The 27,696-nt window shown below is 37.6% G+C and overlaps 1 protein-coding gene across 3 annotated transcripts in view; it reads right to left on the reverse strand.

Annotated features, from left to right (window-relative positions):
- Window positions 1–27,127, reverse strand: part of LOC145669606 (cyclic AMP response element-binding protein A-like) — a 472,254-nt gene extending 445,127 nt beyond the window's left edge. The window contains exon 1 of one of the 3 annotated variants that reach the window (XM_081737832.1): window positions 25,838–27,127. In XM_081737832.1, coding sequence (XP_081593958.1) covers window positions 25,838–25,927 — 90 coding nt within the window. In that variant the 5' untranslated portion in view covers window positions 25,928–27,127. The remainder of the gene's footprint in view (window positions 1–25,837) is intronic. The other 2 variants (XM_081737831.1, XM_081737833.1) reach the window with 2 other exon arrangements.
- Window positions 27,128–27,696: the final 569 nt, after the last annotated feature.

The following is a 27,696-nucleotide window of genomic DNA, read 5'->3' on the forward strand; positions in this document are numbered from 1 at the left end:
CATATGATGTATTTGAAAAACAAAATAGATGCAAGATTAACATCCTGCAAATTAGTTACGAATTGAATTGCAGATATTTTTAATTGGTTACATTTTAAATCTTCAATTCATTGCGCAAATTTTGGATGCGCTCGCAGGATGTTTTCTTAGAAAGAGAGACCCAAATTACTGTTAATCTGCGATTTAATTGTAATTACTTACTATTTCATACTTATTGAAGCCTCTAAGTGACAAGTTTGCTAGTAAAAAATCTGACACGAGAGAAATTAGTACAAACTTTGTGCGGGGCACTTTTTATTTCTTTCTTCCGGGTACTGACTCATATTAGCTCATTCTCACTCTTTCTCGAGTTCGGACTACCAATCCTCATTGAGGCTCGCACTATTTGGTTTGCGATTATGCTCCTCGAAGCTAAAGGTGATGATTATGCTAATGAACGAAATACCCAAGAAGATCGACGTACATGGTGTTTGTCCACCAAAAGTCCAACGGCGCGAGCTTGGATCGAACCATGGACGCCATATACTGAGCCTCCACTATCCTCTCCCAACTTCCTCATCTCGCGCTTACTAACGTTATTGGGTTTGTGCTCACTATCCCCAATGGGGCTCACATTCAATCGCGCTCGCGGTAACTAACGTTAATGAACTTGTGCTCACTATCCCTAATAGGGCTCACACTCACTAACGTCACTAGGTTTATGCTCACTAGCCCCAATGGGGCTCACATTCGCTCATGCTCGCCCTCACTAACGTCATTACTTTTGAGTTCATTATCCCCAAGAGGCTCACGCTCGCTCATGATTGCGCTCACTAACGTCATTGGATTTGTGCTCACTATTCCCAATGGGGTTCACAATTGCTCACACTCGCGCTCACTAAGGTCAGTGGGTTTGTGCTCACTATCCCCAATGGGGCTCACATTCAATCGCGCTCGCGGTAACTAACGTTAATGAACTTGTGCTCACTATCCCTAATAGGGCTCACACTCACTAACGTCACTAGGTTTATGCTCACTAGCCCCAATGGGGCTCACATTCGCTCATGCTCGCCCTCACTAACGTCATTACTTTTGAGTTCATTATCCCCAAGAGGCTCACGCTCGCTCATGATTGCGCTCACTAACGTCATTGGATTTGTGCTCACTATTCCCAATGGGGTTCACAATTGCTCACACTCGCGCTCACTAAGGTCAGTGGGTTTGTGCTCACTATCCCCAATGGGGCTCACATTCAATCGCGCTCGCGGTAACTAACGTTAATGAACTTGTGCTCACTATCCCTAATAGGGCTCACACTCACTAACGTCACTAGGTTTATGCTCACTAGCCCCAATGGGGCTCACATTCGCTCATGCTCGCCCTCACTAACGTCATTAATTTTGAGTTCATTATCCCCAAGAGGCTCAGGCTCGCTCATGATTGCGCTCACTAACGTCATTGGATTTGTGCTCACTATTCCCAATGGGGTTCACAATTGCTCACACTCGCGCTCACTAAGGTCAGTGGGTTTGTGCTCACTATCCCAAATGGGGCTCACACTCGCTCATACTCGCTCTCACTAACGTCACTGGGTTTGGGCTCATTATCCCCAAGAGACTCACGCTCGCGCACACTAACGTCAGTGCGTTTGTGTTCACTATCCCCAATGGGGCTCACACTCGCCCATGCTCACGCTCACTAACGCCACTGGGGCTCGTGCTCGCTCTCCACTTGTGCTCACCCACCTATTGAACGCGAGGCCAATTCGGGCAGTAAATCAGTACTAATTTGGATCTCCCCGAGAAAGAATAGCCCTTCGCTACCCTTATCTCACTTTGATTTCAATATAGAATACGCTTACAGCAAAAACAGTAAGAAGTGAAGAATTATTATTATTATTATTATTATTATTATTATTATTATTATTATGAATCTCCGTAGCGTAGTTTCACAACTCAATTGTTTAAGTTACATAGTTACAGCAACATTCCACTTATAAGCATTATAAGCAAAAACAAATATTTACGTCTTTGGTTCTATTTAGAGACCGACTATCAGAAGATAATGAATTGCTAACTTTTACCATCCAAACACCGAAGAGAAAGTACACTAAGTAATTAAGTATAAAAACCCCATCGCTAGATATCATCTCCTTGGCTTAACATTTATGTATATATATAAAAAGCTTCTCTCGGCAAAGTAAAAGATTTGATGCAAAAGAAAAGGTGAGATGCTCTGATTCTTGAACAACTTTCCCGTGCACTTATGCTTTTAAAAATAAAATAAATAAACACAAAAAAGTTTCAAATTAATTGGATCCCACACACGTCTTAAGACCTCTTGTCAAACACCACATATGTTATATTGGACGCCCACTGTGTTTCCCATAAGGATTTGATTTAAAAAAAGAAAAGAAGGAGAAAAGGAATAGTGGATGAATGAATATGCAAAAACTCCTACTTAAGTCAACTTCCAAGATTCCTGTACTCCAGGATACGTAACACTTTCTGCCACATTCAAAATTAGTGTATTAAGAATTTCTATTGACTGTATTTCAAGCTTTCAAATTCAAAGCATGGTAGAAGAATATTTCAAGAACGATTCGTTTCCCACACGTTTGAAACTATTCTTTATTTTATTAAGCTCTTAAATCACAGCCGAATTAAGAATAAAATTAAATGAAATCTTTTAATGTGTCACGGTTACCACGGTTATGTTCGTTAGGCTAAAAGAGACGGATTAATGAAAGTAAACGATTTTAGAATATAACGCGCTACGGTTATGCTCTTTAGGCTAAAAGAAAAATGAAATCTTTAAGTTTTACGTTCCACTGTTATGCCGGCTAGGCTAAAGGAGACAATGATGATGAGAAATGAAATAAGCGATAGAATGAAGAAAGTGGAAGGAAACAGGAGAACCTCGAGAAAAAAAACCACACACGTGGTGTTTGTCGACAACAAAGCCCATTTGGCGCGAGCTGGGATCAAACCAAGGACCCCATGCACCAGAGGTGAACCCTCTACCACTGAGCCACCGCGTGAAAAACTGGAAATCCTTATGTAGGTTGGTAACAATAAATAAGTAAATAAACTCCTGATAAACAGTACTTCGAGTACCAGGGCCTACAAGCGGACTTGTGGCACTCAGGCCTATGGGGCGACGTGGTCAGCAATAATGCTGGCTTTGTAGACTGTAGTTCGATACTTCATTTATTTATTCATTCATTCATTCTTTCTTTCTTTCTTTCTTTAAGTAGCTCCTCAATTGTCCTCACGACGCTGGAAGGACGTCGCAATGCTATCACTATCTTACGAATACGAACTGTCATCCATCTCTCCTGTCTAGACCCAGCACTCATTAACTTCACTTATCTTAGCATAATCGGTATTCAAGTAAGCCTAGGGTATTGGCATATTTAGGATGATAAACCGTGGTATTTGAACCCATGATATGTCGATTGTGAAGCGGGTGTTTTAACCGACGAATTACGGCTTTTCTGTTCTTTTATATAAACTTTACCTGTGCAAGCAAACTAGTTGTAAACAAGCCTCTTTCGCACGATATATTTCAATCCGACGCAATAGTGTACATTTTCTTTTCTGAAATGTACGAGCTATTTCCTCTTTTCTGCTCGGAAACCATTAAAAGGATAGGATAGAAGATAGCATTGAATACACTGGCAGGCAGACTCGGCTTTTCGGTTGCAGCCGCCGATTACACAGTAAATACATCCTGTTCCGTGTTCTACGAAACGAACCAACACCAAAGTACTTCATCGCTTCTACAATGGCCGGCAATGCCAAGGTCACGGACAAGGTTACTATGCCTCAATTTCAATGTCAAGTTTATCAAACGCCCACGGACGAGGAAAATAACCTAAAGCAGTTAATGTTTTTATTTTGTAATGATAATCCTTGTCCACTGGATATCAGAAGGGGTTGTTAACGTGACGGTGTTATATAAAAGTATCAGATGTATACAGCGCTTTACTTCTATAAAAGGCTAAAGGACACGAGAAGACAAACAGAATAATAGAAGCGCTAAAAAGCAAACATTACTACTTAATATAAAATTGTTTTGATGGTAATTTTATAAAGCATTATTAATTCCTTTGGCTTAGCACAGCTTCAAAATGTTTTTATATAGATAAGTAGCAGAATGTCCGTTCTTCGCACAGGGAGAATATATATTTCATTTTGGACATAAAGGGCACCAAAACTGTCACAAATTAACTTAGGGACCCCCAAAACTATGAATTCGACATATCGGTAATTTCCAATTATTTTATAGATGCCATCATCCCCACTTAGGTGTACTAATGGGGGCTGAATTTGGATTTAAACGGCATCGGAAGTGTGACTGTTCTTCTCAGCGACATCGAAAGCTATGAAATTTAACACTAATATCGGTGATTTTCAATATATATACCCTCCTTCTTTTCCTTCACTAAGTTCTACCGTCAAGACAGAAACCATCCCAGGCCCGAACCCCATCAATGTTGAAAATTTGATCGAGATCGTTAGAGTGCTTCAAGAGTTATTAAGTCACAAACATAGTCACTTTCATATACTGTATATATATATATAATTATTTTGTGCTTTTAGGCGCTTTATTGTTATCATCCTCTGTTTTTTAAGCTTTTTTAATTTGCTGCCTGTTAGTGCACTTTTGGAAGTTGATTCATATAGTTTTTTAAAAGTTTCTATTGTCTGCTTTTTAGTGTATAGTTGAAGTCTATTGTTTATTCTTTCATAAAGTTTTTATTTTCTACTTCTTAGTACGTTTTTGAAGTCAGTTATGGTGGGGCCGCGGTGGCTTAGTAGTAGAGCGTTCACCTTTAGCGCATGAGGTCTTTGGTTCGATCCCAGCTCACGCCAAGTGAGCCAGTGGTGGGCAAACAGCGTGTGCATGGGTTTTGTCGGAGTTCTCCCGTTTTATCCCACCTTCTTCATTCCACCATTTGATTCATTTCTCATCATCACCGTCTACTTTAGCTTAACTGGCATAACTATTGCACTTCCATTTCATTTCATTTTTTTTTAAAGTCAGCTATTTTTTAAACTTTTTTTAAATCCATTTTATCCTAATCCCAGTAGTTTACTTAGATATCTAAAGTAAAGGAAGGAGACTAAGTTCCTATAAAATGGTTCTCCCTACGAAACATGCGTATTAATTAATTACCAAAATTATTTAATTATTTTTTTTTTTTTAGTATTGGTACGAACCTTCCTTGGAAAAGCACATTATAGTAAAACCCTCATCAAGATATCATATAGTCTAAACAGTAATTAATCTTTTGCTTACGAGATGGCGTTAGTTTCAAATCGCAGGGTATGAGTCGCAGCGAGTCAGATCTAACGTCATTTAAGAGCTGACAGCAATTGAAGCTAGTAGATATGCAAAAAACATAGGAATTCTTATAATGACACGTAAAGTATTGCACCCTGAAGATGAGTGAACTTTTCGCAAAAACTGCGTTACATTTTAAATGTTTATTTTGATAGCGTAAATGCTGCACAGGCTTCTAAAGAAATGTGTACTTTTTATGGGCAAGTTATGTTATCAAAAGCAACAGCCAAAGCTTGGTTTAGTCGCGTTCCTTCTGGAAGGTTTGATATCCAAGATTCTACTCGTTGTAGGGTGGGCGACCAATCAGAGAAAAAAGGATGATATTCTGACAAAAGTTAACCAAGACCGTCATGTAAGCAGTTATGACGTCGCCAATGACTTAAACGTTTACAAACCAGTGTAGAACAATTTGGAGAAACCGCGCTACAAAGATTTTTCATTAACCCCTTGGTTATATGTAACCCATGTTACTTTGCTGATTATCTGGTTGCCGCATATTGTAGGATATTTTTCATCAGGTATTGAACGAATTATTTGATTTTTTTTTTTTTAATAATTCATCTTCCTTTGGAATAGCTTATCTCATCAGTGAAAACTGCGTCGAAATATGAACAATAGTTCTCGATATAATCGCAAACATATATACATACATACAGGTCAAACTGAGAATTTCGTTTCTTTTTCTTTTTTTCTTTTATTTTTTTCTTTCTTTCTTTCTTTTTTTCTTTTTTTCTTTTTTTTTTTGTAAAATCGGTTAAAAATAAAGAAGATTGTGTTGAAAAATAGTAATTACTTGTGTGACATGTTTGCTCTCGTAGGTTTCGTGTTCGATCCCGATGGGCATGGACACAACAAGATTTCTTCCAGAGAAATAAAACAAAAGCAGCATATAGAGGGCACGGTCGCCAAATGGTAGAGCGTTTACTTCTGGAGCAAGAAATTCCTGATTCGATCTTCCGTGATTTCATGGTGGGAAACATCATGTCTCCTGTTTCTTCGCACATTATCCTACGTACGGTCATGAGGATACGTATTTTCTTTAAAGACAGATTCTTTGTAACAAGACTGTACATTGAAGTGACATATTTGGCGAGAAATCGTAGTTCCGAGAAATCTTTCCGGATAGCAAGATCGCAGGGATATGAATGGATGAATAATCCAGACTCGTCTGACTTTACAGAGGATGAGATTCATGCAGAAGTTCTGTTTCTGCGGCAATGAACTGTTTTCCTAGGCCAGTGGTTCCCAAACGATGTGTCGCGAACTCCATAGAGTGTGCTGGATAATTTTAGAATTTAAACGTCATGAGGCATTTAATAATTAGTTAAAATTAATTTTGAGACACTGTACCAGTCAACGTTTCCAGCGAAAGCAGCAATGCACAGTCCTACACGGTGTCATTTGTTCATAGAAACTTATCAGATTATTCCTATATATTACATTATTATTAATAAAGAATCAAATGTGTGTGTCGTAATATCGTAGATTTTCCGTACAATGTATCGTCAGTCATAAAAAGGTTGGGAACCACTGCCTTAAGCCATACGGTTTGTTTTTGTTAGATAATATGATTTCTTAATTTCAATGATATATTCTAAAGTGTGCGATTATTATTATAGATTTTGTTTAGGAAATGGTTCTAATGAGTTTCATGACGTGTTTTTTTTTTTTTTTTTTCAGGTGCGAGGCAGCAATTTAGCTCGATTCGAAGTTCGAGGAAGATTAATTAATTAGAGACGAATCAGGTTCGAAGTTTGGGAAAGCTTACAAGCTTGATAAGCCGTCCCTTCTTGAAGCTGAAAAAATATACGTTTTCTGGTGCAAGTGCTAAGTCTCATAATCGAAAACGCTTTGGGGATGAATTTAGCAAAACTCACTTAGGAGAGGCCTAACTATTTTCGTAAAATGAGGTGATTTTACATTTTCGGATGTGAAAATTCTATTTAGCTACGTTTCTAATTTGAAAAAAAACTGAGGACAAGATTTTTGATAAAAGTCTTTTAGGGAAGACCTAACTCCCTTTATGAAATGGGGCAGCTCTGCAGTCAATGGATGTGGAAAAGCAATTTAACTAGAGTTAGCTCTCACCAAGCAAACCTCAAGCTTACAGATATTTCAGGCTTATACATACATCCAGAGTGTAAAACTATTATAAGTTTATCATTTTTAAAGCATGATCTCAATAAGTGATCAAATACACTTGTTGAGAAATAAAGGCGAGATTTCTTTTTCATCATCAACACTGACGTCATACTAATTGTCAATTAGCAACTCCAGAATAGCAATAAACTTCAAAAGAACATCAAGACTATGACGTCACTTTGTCTCTTAGAATCTCTTCTTATAAACAATTCAAGTGAAAATAACAAAAGTGCGCTCGCGTTTTATCTAGTCTATAACAGAGAATTTGTGTATCATATATCCAATTGCGTTATTCTTAAAACATTATCACATTAGGAAGTTTTGACAAGTCAAATGTCTGACCTAATATTATTCATGATTAGGGGAAACTTGCATTTCATTTGCTAGTTGTATATTCTCTAAAACCACGCCTTTAGCCCTTTTTTTCTACAGTAATGGTCAGCAGAATTTCTTCTTCCAGAAAAATTTTATCCAAAAGGGTCTAAATGAAAATGTGAGGATGCTACACTGAGCCACTATTTGCTAAAGGACGTGTAATGTAACAGAGTGATATTTAATCGCAATGTAACTTAACTCCGAAAGGGGGAGTTAACTAACTCATCATCATTATCATCATCATAGGTATTCTGCCATTATTGGCAAGTCACTTGCCGGAACTGAGAAACTTATATGCCTCACAGTCTCCTGTTAACCTCTTCGTCTTTACATATGTTTTTTTTTTTTCCGTTTTGCTATCATCCATTAATTGTAGTTTCCTTCGCTTTTCCCTCTCTTTCCTGCCATCATATCGTACCCCAGCGTTTCCCAACCGGTGTGCCGCGAGGAATCGAAACAAAATTATTAATTTTATAGCAATCAAATTGCAAAACATAGGGAAAAATGTATATTTGTATTTGACATTACTATGAACCTCCACTATGAATCTACAATTTTAAGTTTGATACCGGGTTACTGTTCTGTACATTTCTAATGTTGAAAAAGGTATTTGTTATAATTGTTATGACCATTATTGCTTCTTTATTGTCGCAGACTATTTCGTAACTTGAAAATTTAAAATTTCATTCAATCTTTTCGACAGATCACCTACACTTGTGTTTTAAAAGTAAAAGAGATTTGTTTGTTCGTTCGTTATTTACTGATCTTCCTTCTTAGTGAAGGGTTGGATGCAGTTTTTAAAAAGAAAACGTATTTTTAAAAACCTGAGTCCAATATTTCATTGCAATTGTTTTCTATTTCTAATTAGAATGAAAAATAAGCATAATGACTTACCAAGAAAAAAAAACAGTGAAAGAGCTTTCTTCTCTGTGAGGAGATCAATAATCACAGAAAAAATACCACTGTGTTTTATATTTACAAATAATAATGCCTATAAGTGTGCTGTGAGAATACAAGTAACACCCGTAGTGTGCCGCAAGTCGAAAAAGGTTGGGAAACGCTGCCGTACCCTCTAAAACGTTCCTCATGACACAGTTCCTTTCTGGCCAATGCCAAAACAGTTTATCTTCCTCTTCTTAATAATAACTAAAATTGTACATTTCTCCGTCACCATTTCTAAATCCTTTTCATTTGTTTTCCGCTCGACCCAACTAATTTCATTCTTCTCCACACCTACATTTCGAAAGCTTCCAGTCATTTTAAACTATTTTTGCGTAATGTCCATATTTCTGCCCATACAGTACAACACTCTACACGAAATATTTTATGTCTTTTTCTCAACTCTTTATTCAAGGTTCCACAAAATAATATGTTCTTCCTTCGAAAGGCTTCTTTCGGCATTCCTATTCTTGATTTTATTTCAGTTCACATTTCATATCACCACTAATAATACTACCCAGGTATCGAAAACTAAAGATAAACCACATTGACTTGATTCCTAGTCTCCCGTTGCAAGCGCTGCTATCGGCTGAAGGAATTCCACTCGCTTTCTCTCGCTTAGCAACAGCTGAACCCTTATTGGCTCAACGCGTGGGTGTGTGAGGGTGTGAGCTTCAGTTCGCATTTTTGCCACGGCTCAAGACATTTTGGCAGCACAATAGTCGCCTGTTCCATTTTCTTCTTTCCTAGTTCTACATTTGACACCGACAGCTTCGTTCCAATTCGTATCACCATGGCTTATTCGCCGGGCAATATCCTTACCTGGAACGAATACAATGATGGCTACAGCTCATGTCTTTTAGTGCACAAGATCTCGGATTCGATTCCCTATGGGCAGTGATGATTTCAAGGAATGGTTCAAGGAGTTTTTCCGGTGGGGCATATCTTCGATTTTGCGCAAAGTGGTTTACGAATATTTTCGCACTATTAGTACTTTTACCCTTCGATAAGTAAATCTGAAATAATCATTGCCTGTAGAAGAGCATTGGACGGAATACAGTGATTCAGATCCTATTTTAAAAATATTCAGGAGTGTAGGTCTCGTCCTATATAGGTCACTGCTGACAAAGGGCATACATACCAATTAATCAATCAATCAATCACGTGTAGAACAAAAATAAACAACTAGGAACTACTGAAATTTGCCATATAGTCATAGGCGTGCGCATGTGGGGGCAACTGGGCCGCTCGCCCCACCTAATGTTTTGGCATTGCGTTTTTTTTTTTCGACAGCTAATAAGGATTATATATCATAAAAACGGGCCCTGAAAGACGTCTGTAATCATCGCTATACAAATTAACACTTTGAACTTTGCAATACTAGACCAAAATTTCCCGATTTAATTATATTTTAGTCTTTCTTCCGTTTGTTTCCTCCCAGCAGTATTTTATCACACATAAACAAACACACCTAGCACACTATCTATACGTGCAGACTTTAAAGGGGGGGGGGGACTTTTCTGTTCCGTCTCTCCAATCTAAAAGCAGAGGAGTTTTGCTCTTATATAATTATAAAGTAAAGATTACAAGGTGGTTGCATATTTTCAGGAGTACCGCTATTGATTTGCACCCCTTCTTAATCCAAGGGTCTGCGGACGCTTGTGCATATAGTACAGTCATAAAGTATTAAAAAGACCTTAAAGATTGATATTACATATGCAGTTAGAGCTCTTCTGTCACTCAATAGTGGAAGTGTTTCACATCTGCACCATGAAAAAAGAAATGTAGAAACCTCTGCGAAATGCCAGAGATGGCTTAAAAAATTGAACTGCAGGTACTAGTAAACAAATACAATAGCCTACAAATGTGCTCCTCATACAGGTTAATATAATAGATACAAGACAATCCTGTATATAGCAGGACGTTTGGTAACCTTAGCCATGCCAGGAGTGACGGATCTGGCAAATAAAGTCAATGAAATGGCAATGGATCGGGCATATTGCAGGAAGAAATGCTGACTGATGGACAAAGGCAGTACTTGACTGTATATCAAGAGACAAGAATTGGCCTAGGAAAGTCCTCATACAATTAGTTGTGATCAAATCAAGAGCCACCGCGGAGAAAAGGGGAAAATAACTGTCCACGAGTTTGGGATTGCCAATGTCTAAAACGACCCCCTTCTGCTACAATATGTACTGCCAGTGCCGGATTTACGTATAAGTTAAACAAGCTATAGCTTAGGGCTCCACTCTCTTGGGGGGGGGGGAAATTAAAGGAAAAAGCTGGACATGTTTCCAAAATGTAAGAAAAAAGGGCCCCCAAAAATTAAATGAAAAAAGCTGGATATATGTTTCCAAAATGTAAGAAAAAACAATAAATAAAATAAAATCTAAATATAGCAACAATGCATCGTGTTGTGTAGGCTCTTATGATGTAAGTAATTGGGGTCCCTTTGCTAGCCTGCTTTATAAAATGTCACTAGTTTTTTCATTTCTGTACATAGGTTCCTACATTCATCTGGACACATGAAGGGCCCCGTTACCTTTAATAGTTTAGGGCCCCACCAAACCTGACTCCGACTCTGCGTACTGCTACCTTTTACCATTTTCTCCTAATGATTGGACATTCTCACTGTATACAAGATTAATATGTCCTTCTCTGATCAAATACAGTACGCTTTAGCTGATTACGAACTGAGTCCCCTTCCCCTGAGATAAACCTGAGTCATTAAACGATAACCAGAGAAATGAACCAATTGTAAGAGGCAAGAAACCAGTTTACACAGATAATTCTGCGTTTTAATTCTGATCCTTTATCAGCGAAGTGATAAGCAATGGTGAATTTCTGAGAATTATATGTTTCCTAGAGTGGCATGAGAGACAGGGCGGTACGCAAGAATGTTTTAACCTCCCAGTTACCGAACTCTAGAACTTGAAATATGATGTAAAATGAAATTATGTTAACTGCAGTAGTTTGTCCACCCTCACCCAGCCTTCTGCACACTAGCGACATCTCTTGGAGTCAGGTACGAGGAGGCACAACTAGCGACAATTATTAACCTGTTTGTGAACTATTGGGAATTATCGTGACTGGCGGACTGAAGCGTCTTTTGTTTATAAAGATTAAGAATATTTAAATATTTTCGCCTAGATGTTTATGCAACCCGTCATTCTGAAATGTTTCCAAGTTTGCATATTAGCGTTACTCACATACTAACAAGTAAGATGTTCTTGTATTATGAATAGACTACTCAGAGACTGATGCATTTTTGCATTATAAATAAGATTGCAACAGAAAAGAACAATGTCTGAAAATTAATAGACCTATTCATGCATGTGGCCCCGCGTAACTTAGTTGCTAACGCTCTCTCGCCTTCGGTGCGAGCGATCCCCTGTTCGATTCCCGGTAGGGGCACTCGGTAAAGCTTTTTAAGGTCAGCCACCTGAATGAGGTTTTCCTTGATTTTCCTCATCACACCAGGCAAATGCCGGGGTGGCACCTAACATATAGGTCCGAGGCCGCTTCCTTCCTTCCCCAATCTTTTCTTCCTTCAATTTCCCCGAATAGTGTGATCGCCGAGGGACGTCGTCCCTTATACCTGACGGGCTAACATGGCCATAGATGCTGAAATCCCAGAAATCTAAATCCTAAATCCCCTCTTCCTGCACACAATGATGATCACAGAGAAACTGAAAAGAATAGTCGGAAACCATAAAATTGAGATTTTTTAAAAAGTTTTACGTCCCATGGTTATGTCTTCGAGATTGTGGCGTAGCAATGTAACGAGGAGATGATTATCACAATAGAAAACAGTACTTTATTATGTTTTTATTATTAATAATTTTAGAGAAGTTCTGACTGTGAAAGATATTCAACTGTCGCTAAAAAGAAGTGGCCAAAAATTTGGCAAGTTTGAATGTAGAATTGGCCAAAATTATAGCTAATAGTTAAACTATATTTTCACTAGCAAAATACCACAAAAAATGAATAGATTTAGCCACAAAATATCGAAGTTGGCAATACTGGTACTGAATTAAATTCGTTAAGGTCTATCATCATGCCAAGTTTCATTCAGATCGGATGAGTTCGAGTGAACTCGTACTATATATAGCATCCTTGTCCCTATTAATTCAGAAAAACAAAATAAATGGCATATCTCTCCTGTTTAAAATGAAATTTCGTACACACTAGTACATTTTATTTTTTCAATTTAAGCCTTTAATGACATATTAAAATCAATTGTGAAACAGACTGTACCAGTCAATGGTTTTAACAGCAGAAACGATGCTCAATTCTAAGTTAACTTAACATAACATACTGTTAATGCGTCCCAATGTCATAGGAATTCAGTAAAATGTGTCGACAGTCATAAAAGGTTGACAAGCACTATCTTAACGGATATGATGAACATTGTTCTTGGAAACTGTTACACTCATTCTCTATCACATATAGTATATCTTCATGCTCAATCAATAAACATTACACACAACACATCGTTACTCTAGAGTAGATTTAAAGCAGATTTAGTCCTTATAATTAGCTCAATATTATGGTTGAACTTTGTATTCTGGAGTTGAGAAAAAAAAATACGTTTAAAGTTCGTTACTGAACCCTCTATTCAGGATTTGTTACCCATCTCACCACCAGGAACCAAAACCAGGACCATGCGCGCTAATCATTCGGATATACGGAGACGCACAGCGCAACCAAATCGTGCGAAATTTCAATCTGTTATCTTTCCACTTCCTGCCCAAAATTACAAACTATACGAATGCACCTCGTATATATACCATAAAATAAAATATGCATATAACACTGTACATACATCTATATAGATTGCATTAGAACAAGCTATAAATTAAGGAAACGAAATTTCATACATAATCTATAATAAATTATCATTAGCTATGTTATCAATTTATTATTTAAATCTCCAACAAATTACTTCTACCGAGTACGTAATCAGCAAACTCTTATCATTTAAAGTTACCTAAATAATATGATAAATTACTCAATATTAGATAAAAAAAAATACAAGTTACTCTTCTGTCTTGATCTTCCTTTTCAATTTTCTCTAACAGTAATGATAATAATGATATTCTATTAAATAATTCTTCAGTTAATAATCAAATACTATTTACAATCTCTGTGTGTGTATGATATAATTCTCTGATGTAACTATAAGTAAAGTAATGAATTACAGTACTGTACATTGTGGAAGCAAACAGAAGTTTTATTATTATCATTGAAGATTTTCAGTGCCTTATTCTTCACCAACGTTGGTGAAAATGTTTTCCTTTGTCGGACGGGGAGGGGGGAGAGGAGGGGGAATAAATCCACTCCCTCATTATTAACTGATTTTAATCCAACAGTTCTTACTATTTAGAACATACATCGAAGAAACATACAACGTAGGTGGAAATATTTTCCTTTCATAAAATACAAACCAAACCAATCCACTTGGCATAACAGCCTTTTGTGAGGCCTGATCCGCTCCAATGCCATCTATTAGCGACAGGCTGAAGTATATCCAAAGCAGCGACGAACTCGTGGTTAGCGCTCAGCGTCGCCCTGTCTCTAGCTGGTGTGTCAGAAGCTTTTTAGACCTAGTGAGCGTCACATATTTTATTCACGTGACCCCCCAGTTTGCCTCACGACGCTGGGGGTGGGAATCGAGCCCGAGACCACGAGAACGTGAGTACAACGCTCTAACCACTAAACTACGATGTCCCTTTTCATAGAATATACACAGACTATATTCTGTCAGTATCGAATAATTTTTACGAAATCTATTGTGGAACATATTTCCTAAACCGACAGGCAAAAGGGAAGGAATTACAATTCATTACTTCATTCTCATTTGTTTTCCTCTCGACCCAGCTAATTCTTTCCATTCCAAATCCATGTTTCGGAATACTGAGGTACTTTCGCAACAAGATTTATAGAGGTAGTTGGCAGAGTACTTGAAATTATATGCCCGTAGCCAAATTTCCTCCATAAAAATTGTTTTGTGAGTACCTTAGGAATCTGAAACATGTGTTTTTGAATAGCACACATATTAGTTCCTAAGTGAAGTCTTGACCCGACTACGATAGGTCCCATAGTTTTGGAGCTATGGACATTTAAATTCCATTTTTTTTTTCATGTTTTCGGCAGCCTATAACTCGGAAAGGAAGCATTTGTGCACCCAGGTTGGTCTATACTTCTTGTCTTATCTTGGTGTCAGGAATCTTATAAAATGCCATATATTCTTATCAATACGTGACGACGCCCGTTTTACTTTCTTAGGTGAAGGGGCAGAGAAATTTTTGAGGACAGCTAATTTCGGATACCAAAAAAGCTATTTTTTGTAGTAGTTGGTCTGCATTGCAATACATGCGTGGTGACAGCCAGGGGAGGGGAGAAAGGCGTTGCTAGTGGCGGGATCGTTCCCTTAGCTCCTCTAATGTCGTCACTGAAAGAAATAGGAATCTTGTCTCGCCATTTGTGTTCCTTACTGCAAGCCTCAGCCGTGGCTTTTTTAAAAAGAGAAGTAGATGTTAGGGTCTCTTTAAAGACAATTGTACATATTGGAAATTTAATGCTACGTAAAAATCCGGGCTCTAGCTATGACACATCTGTTGTTTATCGCTGTGCTCAGAAATGATAATACAAAACTTAACAATACTAAGTCCCTGAAGAGAACATAAACAAACATTACATTGTATAACAAAATAAATAAATATTATTACTCATCGTTTACCTACACGTTAACACAAGTAACCTAGATTCTAAGAAAATAATACAAAAGTTTGCTTATGTGAACTTTACAAACAAACAACTAATAAATAAGTAACCCGCATAGAACAAGAGTTTGCGTCAGATGAAAACACTCGACAACGGAATTCAACCCCTTTTACATTCCAAGGTTTTGTTCATAATAGAAAATCTAAAATAGGCATCAGGATAGGCGTTGCTTTCGTTTAAAGTTACAGATTAGCATTGAATATTGTTAATTTTATTTAAGAGTGTGATTCCCAAACTATGCCCCGCGGTGCATTAAGTGATATTCTTAGTAATTCTAAACAGCGATGTATCCGACGAATAGCAGTCATAAAAGATTTTTTTCTGGAGGTAGGCCCGAATTAAGAACAAACTATTTGGGATATCAGCGCCTTACCACTGAGCCCACACCAAAATAATGTTTGTCAGCCGCGAGCAACAAGGACGAGCCGACAGCAGGAAAAGGAGTGACAGCTCTCAAGCTGAGGCTGGTTGTGCGGATGCTGTTTGTACCTTTCACTCCAATGTGCTGAACCACAAAAAATATGCCAGTCTTCGTGGTTCGGCGCACTCAAGTCCCTTCACCATAATGAAGTGTGGAAGAAATGGATTTAAAAGACAAATTTACCAAAGTGAAGGATGAAGAAAGTGCGTTTACCAAGTATATACACAGAATTCAGAAACTGATAAAAAGGCATAGAAAAAAATCATACATACATTCAAAGTTATTTCTATTCCCTGTTTGTTCTTGTTCAAACACAGGAATTCTGATTCGAGAAGTAAGCACTCCATAGAACACAGGGTATAGCTCATACCAGAGCTATCTGATTTGTAGCGAATGCCCCTGAGATCGAGACCACTGTTGGATCTGCCCAGTGTTTGTTTTTGATTTGATTTTATTTATTGATAAAATACACAACAGGCACAGGCCTAATTACAGTGTTACATAGTATATCGTTATACAGATAATATAGGTTAATAAAGCTATTGGTGATAATTACATTTTTCTTACAAAATTAATAGACTTCTTAAAACTACTTTCATCTATTGCCAGTACATCCAGGTTGAAATTTTCTTTAACTAACCTGTTGTAGGTTGCACTAACTCTCCATATAGGAGATCTGCTTAAAACGTTTTTTTCGCTGTCATACAAAAAAAAAAAAAAAAAAAAAGTATTTTTCGAAGCAGTGTGCAATTTAATGGATGGTACTTGGATACATATTTTTTCGTTACGATCAGGACAGTCTATTTTGCCATGAAAGAGTTTGTGTAAAAACAATAAATCAATATTTCTTCTCCTGAGTTCTAATGTTTCAAAATTAAAATTTTCAACAAGGTTAATGTAGCTTTCAAATTTTGGATAGAATTTTGTTTTCTTAAGGGTAAGAAGCCTTAAAAACTTATTTTGAGTACGCTCAATCAAGACTGAGTATTTCTGTATATTAGGGCTCCATATATTACTACAATATTCTAATTTCGACCTGACGTATGCATAATACAGTACAATTAAAGTTTGTTCCAGACATGTTTCTTTCTGGGAGGGACACTGCCCCCCTGGAGCTCTGAGAGTGCTGCCCCCAGAGATAAAATAATACGTAAATAGAATAGTACCAGCAGTGTGCCCCCCGGAATACTAAGTATGCCTCCCAGAACATTTTTTCTGAAAGAAACACTGGATCTGTCTCCCAGATTTTTGAACTCCTACTGGGATTCCCACATGTGCCAAAACTATGGTGAAATGAGAGTGTAGAGAAGGAAACAGGAGTACCCCAAGAAAACACACGGACACGATGTGTCCACCACAAATTTAATTGTCCGGGGATCGAACTATTAACCCCATGCACCGTAGGTAAGGGTTCTACGACTGAGCCACCTGGTAAACGTAGTGTAATGGTCAGTGGTGTCCTTATGGCTATCTAAAAGAAACTTAAGCCTCTATAAATAGAATATCAATTCCTTAATCAGCAATGTGTTTAATACATATAAAAAATGAAATGAAATTTTTGAGTTTTACGTCCCACGGTTATGCCGGTTAGACTAAAGGAGACGGTGATGATGAGTAATGAATGAAATAGTGGAATGAAGAAAGTGGGAGGAAACGGGAGAACCCCGATAAAACCCACGCACACGGTGTTTGTCCACCACAAAGTTCACTTGGCGGGAGCAGGGTTTGAGCCCGAGACCCCTAGCACCAGAGGTGAACGCTCTAGCACTGAGCCACCGCGGCCCCTATACATATAAGCTGTCGTTATAGCGTAATTGTACTTTTTTCCTGTCAGTAGCGCAGTATTACAAATGGATTTTGCTTCTCTCTGGTTAAGTGATAATTGGGTTCCTTATATATATATACCGAAAACGATAGTTTTGTACTAAATGACCTACAATACAAGATATCTGGGAGAATCGAGGAGCAGATGTATCCACGAGAGGGGCGCTCACTTCCTTACTCCCCTTTCGCGTCGTCACTGGTATCAGCTGTAGGAATATGTACCTCAATAAATTAATTTTCTTCTTAAATTATCGAGCAGTAATAACATTGTGAACTCCCCCTCCTCGGAAACGGGTCTCTGAAAGCAAGGCATTAATTAACTTATCACTGTGTATATGTATTTAGCAACAACCCGACTTCTTTGCAGGTTTAAAAGCTTCTTCAACGCTTTTCTCTTTTATTTCCGGGTCCTTCCACTCTCGCATAATCAATGCAGAAGGTGCTAACGCAACGTGATTTCAAACACAGACCAGCGGAAGCCCTATTTGGCAACAGCGGTAGGTATCTTCTCGGAACAAGCTGTATAATTTGAATTCAACCTTGGCCTTGTCCTCACAGCACTGGGTTCTTTCGCAATCTTGCAAAGCCAAACGAACGGTTTGGAAAGGTTTTTTTTTTTTTTTTTTGGTTGTTAAAACTTCATTTTTTCTTTCTTTACGGGATGAAGCTAGAAAAAAAATCTGGTAATACTGATTACACTAAGTGATAGCAAGCCAGTTACAACATCGGCTCTGGTTTACTTCCTTTCACTCCAATTATTTGTTTTTTCTACGAGAAAAAATAAATTTTTGCTCCAATTATCTGGGATTTATTTGTAAGTGTGGGTAGCCTGGAAAATCCCTCTCTCCTTCTTCCTTGTTCTGATCTGTCTCTCGCTATCATTCCTCTCAGCTTCCTCTAGATTTGTACAAAAAAAAAAAAAAAAAGTTTCGATTAATTCAACCGTTCTCATTTTAAAGAAATTTTTAGAGTGGCGGTTCTTGAGGAAGGTCACATCAGTGATAAATAAATAGTAAATACATCCCGATATTTGCTTGGTGTGAATGAGGAAAATCCTCATTGAGGATGGCTGGCCTGTAAACAGTTTTTATACCTTTTCAACCGAGTGTCTCCCGGGAATCGAACCGGGGCCACTGGTACTAAAGGCCAGTGATACACGAGAGCGTTAGCGACTACACTAAGCGGGGACTACAATATATCGAGCTGCAGTAACCTATTAAAATCGACGAGTAACTTATTAAATAAATCCGCTAAGTTCAATGATATAATTAAATGAATACAAGTTCTGCACCTCAATTTCTAATTCTGTCGTTTGAGCTTTTATTGCTCTCCCACTGAAGGGACCTTAAGCTGGAAGATTTAATTTCATTTCATTTTCCACTGAAGGGTTTCAGCCAAAATTTTGACAAGGAAGTCCGGAAAAAGTGTATTCTTTATTTGTGAGGTATATTTACTTTCTGAGTTTTTTTTTTTTTTTTTTTTTTAATAATTTACACGGATTATTATATATATTTTTAAAAATTATAGGAGGAGATGCTAGAAGTTGCCATTTCTTAACACTTCGGTTCTCCTGCCGACGTATACCGTGTTCACTACTGTTAAGACTTACTTTATGCCTACTTTGGATCCAAATTCAAGTCCGTGCATATCTGAGAATTCTGCTAGAAACATGTCTGGGAGTTATGTCCTGTGCGGAAGCACTTCGGATCTCCTGCCTACGCATACCCTGTTCACTGCTCTCAAGGCTTACTTTGTGCCTATTTTGGACCCAAGTTCAAGTCCATGAATATCTGGGAATTCTGTTGGAAACATGACTGGGAGTTATGCCCTGTGGGAAATCCCTTACATATTCATTGCACATTGCTGAAACAACCACTTTTGGATGCCATTAATGAATTCCTTTATGCCGACACGGACTACTACTTCACGGTAACTTCATGTTTTAAATAACGGGTGTTGCAATTTCTTCTTTTCGCCGCTTTGGACGGTCGTAGTTCTGAAACTATGCACGTTTCCCTTCACGCTCACATGAACTTTTTCACCTCTTAAAATTTGTTGGTATATTCCATTAACACTCTGTATAATGAAAAAGGTCCATGCACTGGCGTTTTTTTTTAGCGTTTTAAATCTTGTGTGTGTGTGTGTGGGGGGGGTCGGATGAATCAAAATCAAAATCCTCTTTCCGACAAAAGTTACATATACAAAGTAGTATAGTTTCTTTAAATACACTTGACTAAAATCTGGGGGGACGCGTCCCCCCGACCCCCCGCTAACGACGCCCATGGTCCATGTTAAATTGAAACTCTTAAACCATACATACTACTCTATATACTTCTGCTCCCTCTTAAAGTGGGATCTGAACAACTGTAGTGTATTCGATGCTCTACCACGAGGAATCGAACCCGAGACCTCGCTCACCAAAGATATACACGCTAGGCAGTAGAGTAGCGAGGAGGACTAATCTTTAACAAGAATTATAATTTCCTCAATATATCATGGAAGCTTCTAACAACTAACAGCTCCTTATTCATGTGTTAAAAACCATTTCAAGTTCTCTTTCAAAACCTTAATTGGTTTCCGAGAACCTTTTCCCACCCTTTCAGGAGACCTGTTTACTGTTGCTTCTCGTTATTATGAGAACACACGTTAACTCCCAGATCGTGACTTCCAAAGTGTGAAGAATATTCTTTGCCTTCTATTGGGAGTTTTTAGAATGAGAAAAAAAGCCAAAAAAATGAAGTGGACATAATGTCCAAGACACGATAGTTGTTTACACTGTCATTTCGACAAAATAGCGGACTCGTGTCATTTCTGAGAAAATCTGACCACTTCTCCACATTTTAAACAATGTTAATATAATTACCATATGCTGTTTAAGAGTATCTCATTTTGTTTACTTAGTAAGTAACGCTGTTTTCCATTTATTTTCTAAGCACTGTACAAAGTAAGACAATAATGGTTTGTAAATGACGTCAATTAGACATGTAATTCAGTATGCAGTCTTTTTCTTACTTTCTTATAACAAGTGGTGGCTCTTGAGGCAAATCACATAATTAAAAATCAAAACGTTTAGTGATGCGCAAGAGACGAGTCGAGACAGGATTTTCCTGACAAAATTCGAGTCGACACACGGCTATTCCAATAGAAAAATATACATTTTTCGAGTCGAGACATGTTTTACAGCACATTTTCGAGACGAGACAGCCACAAATCTTGTCTCGTGCGCATCCCTAAAAACGTTATCGCTTCAAATTTTACAATGAAATTTACCTAATCTTCTGGTTCTTTTATAGGTAAGTTTTCTTCCCCTACTTTCAAGCGATAAAAGTTTTAATATTTACCGATGTGAATTCTTTTAAGAGTCGCCACTTCTTTTAACATAAACCTTTTTTTAATTTTTTTAATAGGGTATATATAATTCAAATAAAATCGAGGGCCGACTACTTTTCTTTCCCCTAGACTTTTTTTTTTTTTTTGTCAAAATAATAATGAATACTTATTTATCCTTGTTGATTAATGTAGCTTCCCCAATTGGTCAAGACGCTGGGTCAGGAATACAAATTACAAGCCTCAAACGCGAATCAAACCCGGGGACAAGTCGACCAAAATCCTGATCCTTAGTTTATTCTCGTGTCATTCAGTTCGATAGATAATTCTCAATTTATTTTCTTATCATTCAGTTCGATAGGTAATCCTTAATTTATTCTTGCCCTTCAGTTCAATAAATAATCCTCAATTTATTCTCTTGCCCTTGAAAAATGAAAATGTGAAAAATGAAATGAAATGAAATCTTTAAGTTTAACGACCCACGATTATGCCGGTTAGGCTAAAGGAGACGGTGATAATGAGAGATGAGTGAAATGGTGGAATGAAGAAAGTGGGAGGAAACGGGAGAAACCCGAGAAATCCCACGAGCACGGTGTTTGTCCACCACAAAGTCCACACGGCGCGAGCTGGGATCGAACCAGGGACTCCAAGCACAGGACATGAACGCTCTACCACTGAGCCACCACGCCCCCTCTCTTGCCCTTAAGTTCGATAGATAATCCTTAGTTCACTCTCTTGTCATTCAGTTTGATAGGTAATCCTCAATTTATTCTCTTGCCCTTCGGCTCGATAGATAATTCTTCATTTATTATTGTCTTCTTCAGTTCGATAGATAATTTTCAAAATTTAATCTCTTGCCTTTAAGTTTGATAGATAATCTTCAATTTATTCTCTTACCTTTTAGTTCCATATATAATCCTCAACATTCTTTTACCTTTGAGTTCGATAGATAATCGTTATTTTTTATTTTTATTTATTTATTTATTTATTGCCTTCAGTTCGATAGATAATTCTGAAACGAAGTACGAGCCACGTGTACGGAGATAGTAATTCTTCTTCACAATATCTTGCTGAAGGAAGGTTGAAACCCGGAACCCCTCTCTGCATACACCACTGCTCTCCTCCCAAATGTGGTCTCGCGTAGCGTAGTCGCTAGTTCGTATTTGGTGCGAGTAGGCCTGGGTTCGATTCTCAGTGGGGACACTTGGTCGAAAAGCTGTAAAGGCTTTTAGAGGTCAGTCATCCTGAATGAGGTTTTCCTCGTTCACACCAGGCAAATGCCGGGATGGTACTAACATGTAGGTTCAGGCCGCTCCCTTCCTTCCTTTTCCTCGGATAGTGTGATTGCTGGGAGCGTCATTCCTTATACTGATGGGCTAATACAGGCCCGTATGCACGGGGGCTGGGACCCGCTAAAAATTTACTGGCACCCCTAAAATTTTCACGATAGGCTTGCAAATGAACTATAATATGTTTGGATCGGGCCCCCTAACTTCTACCGCCCCCTCCTATATTTTTGGGCTGGTTACGGGCCTGGGCTAGTATGGCCATATATGCTGAAAGCCCAGAAATTAATTCCTAATCATAATTCTTCCCCCCCTTCCCAAAAGCGAGGTGTCATCGGGCCACATCAATCACCACATGGAACTAACCTCACCATGAATGATTACTTTAGGACACGTCCCCTTCTGGCACTATGCTTAACTTGAAATCAAATCAGAGAAGCTTCTGCAGGGAATCGAACTCAGGTTTTCCCCACACCACAAGCTCTAACGACAACCACTTGACCACAAGGAAAACCTAACTATAATTGTTCGTTTGTTTGTTTGTTGAAGTTCAGTGTCTCTTTCGAGCACCGATGTCGTATAAGGCGTGAAGCTACAGTTTAAGGTGGAATCCAAACCGCCGTACCATGTTCAAATGTGTAAGTGTCTCCCATTGGGATTCGAACCCGGGATCACGTACACCAAAAGCGCTAGATCACGGCTAACTAAAAATTGGCAAACTAGTGCAGATATATGTCTGTTAGAAACTTGGACATGAAGAGAGAAATTGTAATAATCCCCGAAATTAGGGACTACAAATACAGGGCAAGTCAAAATGATGGACCCGATTTCAGAAATTTATTCTGTAAAATATAATAAGTATATGTTATTGTGAGACATGTGCCAAGAAAGGTAATTGTAAAAGTTTTCTTCAAATATACAAGTGTTCTATGTGGAGACCGCGTAACACGGCACACATCAAGCCGACAGTCTATCTCCTGCCAGACCTTTTGTAGCATGTTGCGGGTCAATATCAGCAATTCTTTTTATGCTCGCTGCTGATTTTTAACGATAGAAATTGCGTGGAAACTAAACTTTGAGAGTTAACGTTTCGAAGCGCATGTCTCAAAATAACATATGTTTATTAGATTTTCTCAGAATAAATCGTGTCCATTATGTTGGCTTGCCCCGTATATTGCTCTCTCCCTGCGAACCAAAAGAACACTCGGTAAATGAACGAAGTATCTTAAGAGTCTTCATCCCGGCGAAATTAAAATACCGCTAATTTTACAGTAATTATATGATATCTTCAAATAGATAAAAGATAATTGAAATATGGAACAAGAGCGCCCTAGACAATATTATTTTGCGTGAGGTACCGTTATCACAAGTCACCTAGTTAGTGGTTTTCCGTTTTCAGCTGTTTAGAAACGCGAAAATAAATGCCGATTTTCAAAATGACTCGAAATCGAAAGCAGATAAGTGAGTCGTGATAACGGTTTTCATGTAAAATAATATTGTCTAGGGCGCTCTTGTTCCACATTTCCATTATATTTTATCTATTTGAAGATATCACATAATTACTGTAAAATTAGTGGTATTTTAATTTCGCCGGGATGAAGACTCTTAATGATTTTCCTAAGATACTGTAACATTACTATTATCATCAAAAGAACAGCTACTTTATTTTGAGCTAACCCTTCCTAACTGTTTGCAGGACACTATACATTTTTATTTGCTGTCTTGAATGCATATTTCACAAGGAAAACAAGTACTGTATGATTTCTAATGGCGAGCAGTAAACAAATAAACAAGCGGAACTAGGTTCTATCTATGATTTTGTCAAAAAATAATAATATGTTTTCGTGAAGGAGGAGAAAGGGGATCCAAAGTCCAAAGCACTTGCACAGGATAATAACAAAAACACGCAGAGAAGTGAAGAGGCCAGACGTTTTAAATGAGTCGTTAGAGCAGTCTGGTTCAACGACGTTGCCCTACTTCCCAAGCGTCCCTTCACTTACATTCCACAGAACTAACATATTACCTTTCTTTTTCTGTGTTTTAAAGATTTATTTCGCTTTACTCTATGCATTATCCATTCAAAGCTTAGCGAGTAATATTTCTTTCCTTTTTCCTAAAATACGTAACAAATCAATAAAATTTCAGAAAACTCATCATAAAAATAATCAAATGTTCTTCGGATTTTTTTTTTTTTTTTTGCACCATATGTTACCATATAGTTTCTTTTTGCTCCATGTTTCGGTTTTCCAAAAACGATAAAATTAAATTAGGGCTGTAATATATTCATAGGAAAACATGGCTTTGCAGGAGAACTGTGCAAAGGGTTGCACTATATCACTGACGTACACAGAATTCCATTACCTAGGTGGCTTCAAGCTCACTATTAATGTGTTAAGTATATCTATATTTTTCACAACGTTTTGTTGAAAGGAGATTTAAAACCACTGACTTTTATCAATATATCTGGCTTTTAGAAAATCACAGATATTTCACGAAAAATTACAAGAAACAGTATCAAATGCTTCAAATAATATTTTGAGAAACGATGAGTTAATTCAAAACATGTCCAGCAGATCAAAAAAAAAAAAAAAAAAAAAAGTTTTACTTTTGTCATATTTCCATTCAAAACTGTCTTGGAGGGAAGATTAAATAAATATTCCTTAAAATATCCCTTCAAAGATCCTTCCGGGACAGAAAGACAAAGCCTTCATACATAGAAACGGCTAGTAATACCGTGTAATAAAACTACGTACATATGAAATGTTCTAAGTAACCGTATGGTTAAAGCACATGGCTTCGAAACATATGGTTCTGAGTTAGATTCCCGAGACATTGATTCTTTTCAGTCTCAATGATGCAGCATACTTAAATTCCCAATAGCAAACTCTTAAGAAGTAAGTTATAACGGATTTTCAAAATGAAGTAGAATATGCGACATTCAATATTAATTGAGAGAACTACAGCAATGTTTCTTTCAGAAATAATGTTCTGGAGGAGGCGCCGCTGGTACTATTCTATTTATTATTATATTATAGACGTGTTATTTTGGTCTCCTCCAGGGAGGCACTCTCAGAGCTCCAGGGGGGGGAGTGCTCCCCAAAAACATGCCTGGAAGACGCATTGAACTAAAGAAGGCATTTGGAACATAGGAGAAAATCCCACATTTTCTCTAGTTGAACTGCAAATCTCTTCTTCAAATATATACCTAGGTACAGTGGCGTATTTAAGGGGGACTTCCGGGCTTAAGCCTCCCGAAACTTTATTGGCTATTTTAAAGGAATTGAAATATCTTGCAGAATTTTCAAATTTCCAGGAATAAAGTTAGCAACCCCCCGAAACAAAATTGTACATATGCCACTGCCTAGGTATAACATAATAACATTATTTAGAAAACGTTATCTGTACTTACCGGGTCCAGCTCTGACTCCCATAACTCCTTAAGATCATTGTCAGCGATATCGTAAAAAACTTTGTCACCTCCAAACGTTTCCATCTCCATTTAGAATTCAAAATTTTCTTCCAAAAATATAGAGAAATTCAATATTTTATGTAACAAAAATATATGTATAACAAGGTCGTCGTCAAAATATCCTAGCCTGTTTTTAATTCAGACAATGTTTTAACATTTTTTTATGATTCTTTCGTACGAAAATAATTTGGTATATATATCACTTTAGAAAAAATAAAAGCACTTTGATGAAATTCGTTGTAGTTTTGGTAACACTTTTCTTTCTACCTCTAACAAATAAACTGTTTACAAACTTTTAAAAATAATTTTTGTCACTGTGAGTTAGAGATATTTCCTTTTCCACAACTGTCTTCAAAAAATAAAAAATTTAAAATAATAACACTTTAGGTTTTAAAAATTTCAAGTTTTTCGGTACATTATTTCCTTTGCTGCACTAAAAACTTAACGAAAATCTGAACGAGACAAAATACCGGCCGGCGTACAGGTAAAAAAATTAGGGGAAATCCAGGTCGATAATGTGTAAAATGTTTTCTTCACTGTAAAGCGTTTACGGAGAGGAAGGGGGGAAGGCAAGGTTGTAACTTCCGCAACACAAAATATCTATAGTAACGCGGATCAGAAAGTATTAAAACCGAAGTCACAGTCTCCACAAAATTGTTTCAAATTATGGCCTGATGTTTTAAAAACAAATGTTATCAATTAAAATAAATATACTGTGTTTTAACAAAACAAAATCGCCAGGAAAAAATAACAAAAATAACGGAAAACACGAAGCACCTATGTGGTTCACACACACACACACAATCTCACTCACAAATGCACTTGCAAAAAAATCACGGATGACACTTTTTTTCTTAAAGAATAAAATTTGGGAATGTCCTTTCAAAATATTGTGATATCTCTGTTTTCTCCGGCACTGACTTCTGTGGAGAGCTTGAAAAAACCACCTGTTGCTCCGCGTGCACGATTGCACAGCTTTTGGTCGAGTGACTTCACTCCACAGAGGAGGAGCTTAAGCGATTCAATGACCCTCATGCATTGCTCCACACTGTAGTCGCTGATTGGTTGAAATTGTGTAGCCGGCTTGATAACACTCGCACTGCATGGCAAAGAACAGATAGGTACGGCTTTGGCAACAAATATAATATCCATTAAAACAAAATTTCTTAGGAAAAAAATAAAAATATGTTGATCTATAACAGACTTCAAAACACGACATACGGTAGCGCACTTATAATCTAAAAGAAAACGAAGGGAGATGAAAAAAAAAAATTCTGTGGCTTCCCGGTAACGCCCAATAGTCAGCTGTTTACTTATGCACTTCTTAAAGTTGGCGCTGCTGACATCTCGTGACTATTTGCTGTAACTAAATGAAAATGTGCACTCCGTGCCGTTGAACTCACAGCAAAACTTCTCGGCGTATACAGTATATTATACAATGTTAATTTGCTTTATCGCATTTGTTTTGTATGTTGCAATACAAAGCATTAACTGCTTTAAAATTTCCAAAAAAATACAAAAAGTACATTGGTACATACGCCTGATGATTTATTATGTTTGATTTTTTTTTTATGAATAAAATAAAAAAAAATATTTCTTTCAGTTTAACCTACCACGTTTACGCCTGTTAGACTAAAGGAGATTTAGGTAAAAGAATGATGATGGAAAAAATTAGTGGAATGAGAGAGTGGGAGGAAGCGGGAGTTTCCAAAGAAAACCCAACACGATGTCATCCATCCCACGCACTACAGATAAGCGCTCTACCACTGAGCCACCTGTGCTCCCTGGATGAAAGTGAA

Source organism: Thermobia domestica, chromosome 14 (assembly GCF_964235325.1).
Source record: "Thermobia domestica chromosome 14, izTheDome1.hap1.1, whole genome shotgun sequence".
Classification (NCBI taxonomy): domain Eukaryota; kingdom Metazoa; phylum Arthropoda; class Insecta; order Zygentoma; family Lepismatidae; genus Thermobia; species Thermobia domestica.